Source organism: Leptodactylus fuscus, chromosome 4, assembly GCF_031893055.1.
Source record: "Leptodactylus fuscus isolate aLepFus1 chromosome 4, aLepFus1.hap2, whole genome shotgun sequence".
Lineage (NCBI taxonomy): Eukaryota > Metazoa > Chordata > Amphibia > Anura > Leptodactylidae > Leptodactylus > Leptodactylus fuscus.
Window position 1 is genome coordinate 15980810 of NC_134268.1, and position 13004 is coordinate 15993813.

At 42.8% G+C, this 13004-nt stretch overlaps 1 protein-coding gene across 2 annotated transcripts in view; it reads right to left on the bottom strand.

The window, feature by feature from the left end:
• The window catches only part of EFR3A (EFR3 homolog A), an 86445-nt gene that overhangs the window by 52215 nt on the left and 21226 nt on the right, over window positions 1-13004 (bottom strand). For both annotated transcript variants that reach the window (XM_075270095.1, XM_075270094.1), the window contains exons 3-7: window positions 8013-8089; window positions 6378-6505; window positions 4456-4606; window positions 776-897; window positions 303-452 (exon numbers count right to left, since the gene is read on the bottom strand). In XM_075270095.1, coding sequence (XP_075126196.1) covers window positions 303-452; window positions 776-897; window positions 4456-4606; window positions 6378-6505; window positions 8013-8089 — 628 coding nt within the window. The remainder of the gene's footprint in view (window positions 1-302; window positions 453-775; window positions 898-4455; window positions 4607-6377; window positions 6506-8012; window positions 8090-13004) is intronic.

Consider the following 13004-nt stretch of genomic DNA (forward strand, 5'->3'; position numbering starts at 1 on the left):
TAATGTAATGTAAGTACACAGTGACTGCACCAGCAGAATAGTGAGCGCAGCTCTGGAGTATAATACAGGATAAGTAATGTAATGTATGTACACAGTGACTGCACCAGCAGAATAGTGAGCGCAGCTCTGGAGTATAATACAGAATGTAACTCAGGATCACTGCAGTACAGGACTGGAGGGGCTGGAGTGTCTCACTCGGATTCTTCTTTGGGGTTATCTATCTATCTATCTATCTATCTATCTATCTATCTATCTATCTATCTATCTATCTATCTATCTATCTCCTCTATGTGTTCACATACCTTTCATTGTCCTCTATCTTCTGCATATTAAACAATAAAGATGGAACGATCTTATCCATGTGCTGGGGCTCCCATATCGTGGCTCGAAGTTCATCATTTACAGTTTTACGGACGACGCCTTGGATACCGCGGATTCCTGCAATTCTTATTCTAGAAGAAGGAGACATAAAAATAAAATTAGGAGATAATGGACGAGGACTACATGCACACGTCAAGCAGGGGTACATGCATTGCATTTCTCAGTAAAGACCGGGGCTAGATTGCTAAACTCCCTGCACTATATGCAAACCACTTGAACCAGACAGCACACATGCACAAGAGCTTGACCTGGCCACAGCCACATGTGTGCGAGCTCAACCCAAACACGGCTGCGGCCACACTCACGTGCCAGACAGACCTGCATCCACGCACAAAAGATATTGCTTTGGCCATACCCACATCACCACATCCTCCTCCACCCCCTACCCACTTACTCCGTTTGCACTTCTGGATCACTGTGACACGAATGACACATGGCGCTGAATCTGGATACAAAAAAATCGTAGCGTCTGTGATAAGATGGCGTGTCTTCTTCTATGTTTGCAAACTTGACAAACTGAAAAAAAAAAAAGTAAGAAATACAGAGAGGAACATGAAGAAACAGTCCACCAGTACTTTCTGTAGCAGCTTTTTGGAACATAAAGGAAGGTAGTACTACCCATGTCATGATCATTTACAGGAGAACACAGGAAGGCAGTACTATCTGTACCTGCATTACTTACACGAATAAACAGAAGAGCAGCACAGTCTGTAACTACTTACTGGAATAGAAAGGAAGGCAGTCGGTACAGATAGTACTGCTGTTCTCTTTCTTCTTGTAAATAATCTATGTACAGAAATTACCACCTCCCTGTCTCTTCCTGTAATTATTGTAAATGGACAGTATTGCTTTTAGGATTCCTCTCTGTAAGTGCCGTAGGTCCAGATAGTACTGTTTTCCTCTGCATTCCTGAAAGAGTTGTAGGTCCAGATAGAACTGTTATCCGGTCTCCTCCTGTAAATGATACTGTAGGTACAGATACTGAGCGAGACTTGGAGAAAGCCCTATCTGTACCTACGGTTTTATGATTATTTACAGGAAGAGACTTGAAGACAGTACTATCTGTACCTATGGTATTACAATCAATTACAGGAAGAGACATTGAGACAGTGCTATTTGTACCTACGGTTTTATGGTTATTTACAGGAAGAGACTTGGAGACAGTACTATCTGTACCTGCATCGAAAAGGGAGGCAGCACTATCAGTAACTACAACACTTACTGTGAGAGACATGGAGACAGTACTATCTGTACCTACAGTTTTATGATCATTTCCAGGAAGGCACATGGAGACAGTACTATCTGTACCTACTGTTTTATGATTATTTATAGGAAGAGACATGGAGACAGTACTATCTGTACCCACGGTTTTATGATTATTTACAGAGAGACTTGGAGACTGTACTATCTGTACCTGCATCGAAAAGGAAGGCAGCACTATCAGTAACTACAACACTTACTGTGTGAGACATGGAAACAGCACTATCTGTACCTATGGTGTTATAATCATTTACAGGAAGAGACATGGAGACGGTACTATCTGTAGCTGCATGGAAAAGGGAGGCAGCACTATCAGTAACTACAACACTTACTGTGTGAAACATGGAGACAGCACTATCTGTACCTACAGTTTTTTGATCATTTATAGGAAGAGACGTGGAGACAGTACTATCTGTACTTGCAGAGAAAAGTGAAGCTGCACTAACAGTAACTACAACACTTACTGTGTGAGACATGAAGACAGCACTATCTGTACCTGCAGTATTATAATCATTTCCAGGAAGAGACTTGACAGTTCTATCAGTACCTGAGTGACGTACTGAGTGAGTCCTAGAGAAAGCACTAAGTGGCGTAGTTCTCGATAGTGCCGTCTCCCTTTCCTCTGTAGGTACAGATAGTAAGGTCTCCATGCCTCGGTCTGTGCAGGATCTTGGTGAGGTGTCCTAGATGTTTTTGTAATGAATATTCCACCAGAACATGGCGCACGGCCGCGGTTGTAAATCAGTAAAAGCATCAATTCTAACAATATACAAAGAAAAACCTAATAACATGGTAATCACCGTGACGAATGTGTCGCGCACACAGCACGGGCGCCGTAAACACAATGGATTTTTTTCATATATTTTTGCTTTACTGAGGAAATGAATATTATCCCGCGCTTATTTTCATTTGCAGATAAAAACAGATAAAACAATTTTTTTATTTTTTTTTTATCCCAGTACCTCAATCCGGCGCCTTAAACAGAGAAATAGGGGCTTAAAAATAGCTCTGGGAACGATTAAAGAGATAACATCAAATAGCGCTGTGGTTGCCAAGAGGACAACATTCTTGACCTAGTTTTTGCGAGATGAGTATTTTATGAATATTTTACTGATAGCAATATAAGGAGTCTAAATAAAGAGCCGGTTCTCTGCTGGAGATTTTTGACAGTGAAGCGTATCAATTTACCAGAGCACGGGGAAAAAAAGAGAGAAATTTTTTTTTTAAAAAAATACATCTTTTAAGCCGAGGAGTCGCAAATGTCTTATCTAAATCTGTCGATCTCAACAGAAAAATACTATATTTTTATATAAATTTTGCACAAAAAATCTCCACATTCCACCAACGTGTACGTGGCGGTGTTATTCTAAAGATTATATTTATATCGTCTCTATAACGTTCCAATGCATTTAAAATTAAAAATATAGCAAATATGCAAATAGTCTTCATTTAAAGGGATTCTACCATTAAAATCACAATTTTTCTCGATCACATGTAGGAATGGCCTTCTTCTCCTACCTTTAGATGTCTTCTCCGCACTGCCGTTCAGTAGGAATCCCGTTTTTCGTCTGTATGCAAATGGTTTCTTTCGCAGAACTGGGGGCGGGCCCAACACCGTGAGAGAAATTTCCAGCGACGCCTCCATCTTCTTCAGGAATGGCCTCTCTGGAGTTGGGTTCAAACTTCTAGGCCTCGGGCAGAGCTGACTGCACATGCCCACAAACCACAAGAAAATGGCCGCTTACTTACTGTGTAAGCAGCCATTTTTCTTATGGCCACGGGCATGCGCAGTCAGCTCTGCCTGAGCCCTAGAAGGCTAAAACCCAGGACGGAAGAGAGGCCATGCCTGAAGAAGATGGAGGTGTCGCTGCAGATTTCTCTCGCAGCATTGGGGACGCCCCCAGTGCTGCAAGAGAACTCATTTGCATACAGATGGAAACCATAATTTCTACCGAACGGCGGCGCAGAGAAGACATCTAAAGGTAGGAGAAGAATAGGCTTTCTTAAGGCGATCCCTACGTGTGACAGAGAAAAAATGTGATTTTAATGGTAGAATCCCTTTAAAGAGGGGCTTTCATGTCCTCTGACATCGGTGGTATTATATAACGCTAGAGAGCAGTCTCCTTTCCGGAGATATTGGCTTTGACACAGATCTCTCTCCACTGTCAGAAGGGCGGGCCTTATAACGTGGCGTCATCATGACGCCCCCATGACACTACTGTCCCATAGCCTAGTACTCAGGGGTGGTGTTCCTCACTGTCCCGTAATGACGCTGAGGTTTAAGGTCCGCCCTTCTGACAGTGGAGGGATATCAGTGCCGAAACTAACAGCACCTATATCTCTGGCCCTGGGGGGGCATATTGGCAAAGCTAACGGTGCTTTATAGCGGTATATAATACCCTCAATGTCAGAGGACGTGAAAGATCATCTTCGGTAACACTAGGGAAGGGGATATATTAATAACCTATTCACTACAGTGTTGTAATACATCTGAGCTTGGCAAAAAATAAATCTTGTTGAAAAGGGTTCTCCGGGTCCTTGATACTGATCAACTCCATCCACCCCGTCAGATGGCGTTCTTACCCCTGTGACCCCCATTGATCAGCCGATCAAAAAAACAGGTTTCGGTCAAGAACAGCGCCATACATAGTATAGTGGCTGTGCTTGGTATTACAACTCCATCCTATTCATTTGAATGGCACGGAGCCATAGCATGACACGATAGACTAGTAATGGTCTAATAGAAGACGAACACAAAAAGGTGTCCAATACTGTGTAACCAATGCTATAAAATACCGCGGCACAAGTACTCACAGAGTTCGTTCCATACACTTGCAGCTTCGGTTCTCCTGACTCCAGTAGTTTCGCGACCATGTGTAGAAAGCTTTCCACGAAGGGTTTGATGCTCTGAGAGTGACACGCCATGAGGAGCTGGTCCAAGGCCTCCATAGCAATGAACACATTGCTAGAAAATGAGGAAGACAATGGTTATTATTATATGGTCCAGGGTTCCTGTCTAGGGCTGACTGCGTTTCGGCCTCTATTGCGGCGAGGAATACGGAATGGTATTATATATCAGTCAAGGCTACAAAACCATTCCTGATACTATTCACATTTTTATGTCTTTTGTAGGGTTAAGTGATCAGGATTGAAAAAGATCAGATCCCGATCAAGCAAATTTCACGATCGGGATCGGCTGTAAAATGATCGGAAATCGGATTTTGAAATCTCAAGATCGGCTCAACCCTAAAAGTGACTTTTCCGATAGAGAAGCATTGACTGGGGTTGAGTGATCGGGATCAGAAAAGATCGGATCCTGATCGGCTATCGAGCAAATTTCACGATCGGGATCGGCTGGAAAATGATCGGAAATCGGATTTTAAAATCGATCCTGAAATCTCAAGATCGGCTCAGCCCTAGTCTTTTGTTGCTTTTCTATCTCATTGGTCGCCATCAGATAACCCCTAAGCCTCGGGTCGCACGTCTAAGGTTGGCATTCGCTTGCAGGAGGCGTAGCTCTCGCACACGAGCGGCGACAAGCGGCGAGGCGCTGCCGGCAGCCACTCATTTTCTATTTTTTTTTTCCCGGGAGAATGATGAGGATTTCCCCTCGCTGTGATAGAGGTGAATTTCCATAAAATACATTACGGGGTTGTTTCCTCGCGCGGCAGCTATTGTGTTCGCCTTTTATGTTGTTATTTTTCACTGTGAAGTGTGAATGTGGGTGAATGAGAGCGCGCCAGGGGGTGGGAGGCGCTCCCGGGCGTCACGAGGAGATCCACTACACTAAATCGGAAACAAAGACAAAATTCGACAGATATACAAAACCTTCTCTGTCCTTTAGGTTGAGCGCTTCTTTGCTCCAAGGTCGGTCGGATTTACTTATTACCTATTTTTTTTGCAGAGGGCAGTGGGAGGTAGACAAGTCACGGCAGCCATTTTTGGAAAGGTGGAGTCACTATTTTGTCAGTCACCCGGCCTTTATAGAGACTTATAGCCCCTGCTGTCTATTCCTCTGTCTCCTAAATGTAAAGGGATTCTCCAAGACCTAAGCATATTGGATCCGGACTGACTACCCATGATAGGTCTCGATGGGTGGGGATCCAACACCCAGACCCAAAATCAATCAGCTGATCAGGCTGACAAAAGCCGTATAAAAAGTATACGCCGATACCTATTCAAGCGTATGTGAGAAACGCCACTGCTATGGTGTAAGTCTCCATACACTGTATACAGCTAGTGGCTCTGTATACAGTTGGTGGCGCTGGGGAACAAGTCATTTGAATAGGAACAAATACATTGTAGCCAAATCAAGCGATCAGTGCAGAGTCCAGATGTCAGATCGCCTCCGATCAAATACAGATAAGTTGTCCAGTTACAGTGAGATCACAGGATACAAGTTAGGCCTCTCATGTAAGAACACGATATACACGGTCAGTCTTCTATCCATCCAGGACAGATCTGCCAACTAAACCATGAAAAATAAATAAAGCTCCTAACACATCTACAGCCGCCACTGCAGGGATGAGACTGTGTCATGGACCTGGTCCTTTCTTCAACCAGGGTTTATACATTTCCTGAGAAACTTCACCGATAGACTGAAAATTAGACCCTCAATGCAAAAGCAGTGCGAGCCCTCACATCAAGGGTTAACCAAGACATCATGCTGAGTGATAGAAGACATCATGTCTGTGATGGAAAAAATAAAAAAGTGAACACAAATGAGCATCACTCACCCATAACGGTGTCTGACAACATCTCTGCTCAGTCTCTCTGCTAGGTAAGCGCCAATCCGATCCAGTTTTTCAGGGGCCGACACGGCATAAAATGTGAGTTTTTCCATATCAGCTTTGACAAGTCCATCCTGCAAAAATAACAGAGAAAACCTGAAATAATTCACAACAGAACGTACAGAGATCTAGTGCAGAGTAATCCCGAAAAGCCTTACCTGGTCATAGGGTAATAGAAGTTATAAACATGTATATATAGGAGCAGTATTATAGTAGTTATATTCCTGTACATAGGAGCAGTATTGTAGTAGTTATATTCTTGTACATAGGGGGCAGTTTATAGTAGTTATATTCTTGTACATAGGGGCAGTATTATAGTAGTTATATTCTTGTACATAGGAGGTAGTATTATAGTAGTTATATTCTTGTACATAGGAGCAGTATTGTAGTAGTTATATTCTTGTACATAGGGGGCAGTATTATAGTAGTTATATTCTTGTACATACGAGCAGTATTATAGTAGTTATATTCTTGTACATAGGGGGCAGTATTATAGTAGTTATATTCTTGTACATAGGAGGTAGTATTATAGTAGTTATATTCTTGTATATAGGAGGTAGTATTATAGTAGTTATATTCTTGTACATAGGAGTAGTATTATAGTAGTTATATTCTTGTACATAGGAGCAGTATTATAGTAGTTATATTCTTGAATATAGGAGGTAGTATTATAGTAGTTATATTCTTGTACATAGGAGTAGTATTATAGTAGTTATATTCTTGTACATAGGAGCAGTATTGTAGTAGTTATATTCTTGTACATAGGAGGTAGTATTATAGTAGTTATATTCTTGTATATAGGAGGTAGTATAATAGTAGTTATATTCTTGTACATAGGAGCAGTATTGTAGTAGTTATATTCTTGTACATAGGGGGCAGTATTATAGTAGTTATATTCTTGTACATAGGAGCAGTATTATAGTAGTTATATTCTTGTACATAGGAGCAGTATTATAGTAGTTATATTCTTGTACATAGGAGCAGTATTATAGTAGTTATATTATTATACATAGGAGCAGTATTATAGTAGTTATATTCTTGTACATAGGAGGTAGTATTATAGTAGTTATATTCTTGTACATAGGAGTAGTATTATAGTAGTTATATTCTTGTACATAGGAGGTAGTATTATAGTAGTTATATTCTTGTACATAGGAGTAGTATTATAGTAGTTATATTCTTGTACATAGGAGTAGTATTATAGTAGTTATATTCTTGTACATAGGAGTAGTATTATAGTAGTTATATTCTTGTACATAGGAGCAGTATTATAGTAGTTATATTCTTGTACATAGGAGCAGTATTATAGTAGTTATATTCTTGTACATAGGAGCAGTATTATAGTAGTTATATTCTTGTACATAGGAGCAGTATTATAGTAGTTATATTCTTGTACATAGGAGCAGTATTATAGTAGTTATATTCTTGTACATAGGAGCAGTATTATAGTAGTTATATTCTTGTACATAGGAGCAGTATTATAGAGGATATATTATGTGATTATCTGGATGACTTCCTACACCAGGAATCTTATTTAATCTGAAGATACAGGTGTCAGACAGCTAAACCTCTAGAACTTACTTTGGGGTCTTCAGGAAAGATATTATCCACCAGACGTTTGTATCGAGGCCGTAAAGCTCCACAACAGCCACAGACACCTAAGAAACAAAAGTGAATATCAATAATGTGCTGTACACAGATCCTGACCATTATAAAACACAAACACATCAGGGTTCAGAGTAAGACCGTAAGTCCATAGTACACATGCTAAAGTCCATTTCAGACAGCAATGCTCCCTCGAAGAACTTCCTGCTCCTTTGCTATTAATAAATGTTCACAGCACTTACACAGACTTCAGAAGGAGTGTAACACACAATACACAGGCTTCCTATGGACGGGCTCTCGGCTTTAGATCTAAGACCTTCCATAGGGATGACTGATCCCCTCTTCATTGAAGTCCTTTACGGTCCTAAGGGCTCAAACAATTTGTCTACTCGTTCTCTAGGATATATGGAGTCAGACATGGTGAGCTTTTTGTCTTAAAGAGGCCGCACCGTGGTAGGGTAGTACGAAACGGTGCTCCGACGTTCAATTCTTGGCCCCATTTGCAAACTTTTAACCACACTGGAGACCATTTTGGCCGCCATCTGGAGCGCTGCCTACCATTTACTGCATTTACTGTTGGAAAATCCCCCCCGATACTTTCTGTTCTGGGAGGGAGGGACCTAAAACAAGTCTGTGTAGTAGTAAGAGGAAGTCTACTGTATAGTAGGTATCATTTCAAAATGGTGATCACCCAAGTTGTTGCAACCTCAACAAAAGCTCCATGCACATGGCCGAGTGTGTCCGTCGCATTGCAAATAGATCAGGTCATTGGAACAGGACAGATCAGAAGCCCCATAGAGGTGAATGCAATCAGATGACACTCGGATAAGTGCATTTCACTGCAAACTGGACCCCACATTGGGTGCACACTCGGCCTGACAGAAGTAGAGCTGGAATACAGAGAATCTCATCCTTATTGGATTGCGTGCGCCGTCCTGCGGTAGAAGTAGGCTGCAATTTATACCGACAAGCATTGACTACAACTCTAACCCCGGCCTTACAAGAGTAGGGCCGCTTAAGTGGTTTCCCACTAATCCGGTGTCCCCTATATAGGACTGTCTATACGTTATCAGAGGAGAGGTGCGGTGGGCGCGCTGGATCAGGGATACGACTCGATTCCCTTTCTAGTTCCTGTGCGGTTTCAGAAAGTATCTGTCAATCTCTATCAAAGCGAGCAGAGGAACGTGCCCTAGAAACGTCTGTAGGTTTTAAGATTATTCTGTCAGGGAGGAAAAACAACAAGAATTTGGAAATGCAGCCCAGTTTTGAGGCTGGCAGGTTCAGCCGCCGACGCCAGATTCTTCCCTCCTTTGAATTTACATTTCTACATTCATTAAGGTGCAGCGTTAATGGAGATTTATTATTTAGTGAAGCAGCGGGTGCGGAGGAGCGCGGTAAGTTTACATCAACAAATAATTCAGAGCCTCCGCACAAACCTTAAATAACCTTCAACGGCTAAGAAAAATCACTGAAGAATAGATGTTTTTTTTTTTTTACTAAATTTTACCATTTCGGGTTGAAAGTTAAGGAAAGATTTTCTATTAAGTTTATTCTATTTTAAAATTTATTTTTTAAACTTTTTTTTGTTACATTTTTGCAGACATTTGACACTTGCCCACCCAAGACGGAGACAGTCCGGATATAGGTGGGGCTGTGAAGTCGGAGGCGGGGCCTGTGACTGTCTCTGGTTTCTAAATAAAGTTATTATACAAATATGGATACTATTTAAGGATTCCCTGTATGTAAATTGTAATGTTTCTGGAGGTTACAGTTGTGGAGTTCGCCCTTCTGGTCCTCAGCTGCGTCATGTGACCAACACTCTGGCTCTCCAAGTGGCACAATATCTTGAGTGTCAATTCTATTGCTTTTTTTTTTTTTTTTTTTTTTTTTAAAACTTTTTTGTAAAAGTAAGGTGTGTAAGGGCTCCGACCCGCGAGCAGCACAGGAAAGAAGGGGGACGCTAAGCTCTGCTTACTTCTAAGAAATTCTACTCTACTACTAAGAAAGTCTGCAAGTCCTGCCCCCCCCAAAATCCTAGAGAAAACCAGCGAGTCCTGCACCCCCCTCAACTCCTAGAGAAAGCCTGCGAGTCCTACACCCCTCGCTCCAAATCCTAGAGAAAGCCTGCGAGTCTTGCTCCCCTTCCCCAAGTCCTAGAGAAAGCCTGCGAGTCCTGCAACCCCCCATCAACTCCTAGAGAAAGCCTGCGAGTCCTGCAACCCCCTCACCCAATTCCTAGAGAAAGCCTACGAGTCCGGCACCCCCCAACTCCTAGAGAAAGCCTACGAGTCCTGCACCGCTTAACTCCTAGAGAAAGCCTGTGAGTCTTGCATCCCCCCCCCCAATTCCAAGAGAAAGCCTACGATTTCTGCACCCCCTCTCAACTCCTAGACAAAGCCTGTGAGTCCTGCACCCTCCAACTCATAGAGAAACATACAAATCCTTCATTCCCCCAACCCATCTATGCATGGGTGGGCTAAGCAGGACTCCTAGTCTCTATGCATGGGTGGATGAAGCAGGACTCACGGGCTAAGTACCACTTGTGGGCTCTTTTTATGCATGTGTGGGCTAAGTAGGACTTTATGCATGATTAAGGGAAGTAAGACTGAAATACTTTCTTAGGCTAAGGCCCTACATTACGGAAACGCAGCTTTTGGTGTTGCAGATTTCGCTGCGGTTTTTTGAGCCAAAGCCAAGAGTGGATTGAGCAGACAGTAGAAGTATAAGAACTTCCTAGACATTTCCCATTCCTTTAAAAAAACGTAGTAAAATCTGCAACAACAAAAAAAAATATACATATATACATTTCCACAACGTGGGGCCTCAGCCTTAAGGAGACTTGATCACCATCTTCCCTCCATGTTTTGCGCTCTAAGCTAGGACCACACAGGACACCGGAGAAGACTCTGAATAATTAAAACGCAAAACTCCATTATGAATCCGTAACACCCGCCAGAGAAGAGACGGGGAGAGCAGCGCACCCGTCACGCATCACCCCTTGATTTTTACTCATCAGTTTGGCCAATGACCCATAGTACGATTGCATCTAAGGTTTCTGCGTTTTCCCTCCCGCTGCCGTCCTAGCGGCGAGAAACCTTTCATCCCTTTCTACGTCTCTCCTAGGTTTCTCTATATTCCAATTCTTCTCTAAGTAGCACTTGTGGCAGGCGGGATAATAGCATGATCTCCATGTTGACGCTCGGCGCTTTGTACTAGGATGCAGTTCATTAGACCATGCAGCTTCCGAACAGATTATCCGTCTGAATAACACGAGATGATCTGCAGAGATTGTGATTCATGACTGCAGGTGGAAATTAATCACCTGAAAGGAATAACATGCGGGGAAGATCAGTGGCTCTGAATATTTTAATATGTATTAAGACGTGAACCATCTGATTTCCGCTGCGCCGACTGGGTCGTGCATTTAGAGCTGGAGAGGCTCCCGACTCCGGGGAAATCTGAAATGTTCAAGTAAAATTAAGGGAAAAATTATAGGATGAAAGAAAGAAAGGATTGGAGGAAATATGGTTTGTAATGTTTACATAAAAGAGAAAGTTCTGGGGTAAATCCGTGTTACTGGCTATAATTAAAGGGATTCTATCATTAAAACTCTATTTTTTGTCCCCAACACGTAGGAATAGCCTTAAGTAAGGCTATTCCTCTACTACCTTTAGATGTATTCTGTGTGCCGCCGTTCGGTAGAAATCCTGGTTTTGGTCGGTATGTAAATGAGTCCTCTCGCAGCACTGGGGGCGGGGCTCCAGCGCTCAAACAGCAGTGGGGGTGTCCTCAGTGCTGCGAGAGAACTCTCCAGCGTGTATCCATCTTCGTGTCTTCTTCCGGCAGTGGCTTCAGACTTCTAGGCCTCAGACTGCCGACTGCGCATGCCTGCCGGTCACAAGAAGATGGCCTCTTACAATACTGTGTAAGCGGCCATTTTCTTGTTGCCGGCGGGCATGCACAGTCCGTTTTGCCCAAGGCCCGAGGCCTAAAAGTTTGAAGCCAGCGCCGGAAGAAGACACGAAGAGAGCCTGTTCCTGAAGAAAGGGGCGGCATGGGAGAGGTCTCTCACAGCATTGAGGACACCCCCACTGCTGTTTGAGCCCCGAAGCACCGCCCCCAGTGCTGCGAGAGAACTCATTTGCATACCGACAAAAACCAGGATTTCTACCGAATGGCGGGGCGGAGAAGACATCTAAAGGTAGAAGAAGAAATCTAAAGGTAGGAGAAGAATAGCCTTTCTTAAGGCTAATCCTATGTGTTAGGGACAAAAAAAAAAATTGAGTTTTAACGATGGGATCCCTTTAACTAATAGTGGGAAGAAAACCAGGGCTGTAGAGTCAGAGGTGGTGGAGTCGTAGTCAGAAATTTAATTTAATTTATTTTTATTTTTTTTAAGTAGTAAAGTTCTCCTAATTTATTAAAAATCTAGTGATGGAAAAGTAAATATGTAACAAACGTTCCATCTAATTATATCACTTCTGAGTCCAATGATTGGCTGCAGTGGTCACCTGACAAGATCATCAAACCGGAGGCCGCCTCAGGTTCCGAACCAAAGAAAAAAAAACGGTTAGCTGCGACTGGAATGGGCCAAATGAACGGGCCTAGTCGGGAGGAGGGAGTGTCTTCAGGCCGAATCGCGAGGCGACTTGACCTGAAAGAATGAGCATCTCGCTTGTTCTTTGATTTCAAAGGGAGCCGTCTCTTTGGTTAGGATTTTGAGGCGGATATAACCTCAAAATCCTATCCAAAAAAACCCCGTGTGAACTTACGCTTACTCTTTGCATAAAAAAGGGGTACAATGGCCATGCAAATTTTGAGTGAATGGGCCCTATCGATCCTTCTGCCATTTGTGCCGGGCGCTTTTTCTGATGCCAACGTTCCCTACGAACAAACCGCAGAGAGCCTGGTGTCTACAGGATATGGCAGCAGCTGCACTTGTCATATAGAAGGACAACATGGCAGCAC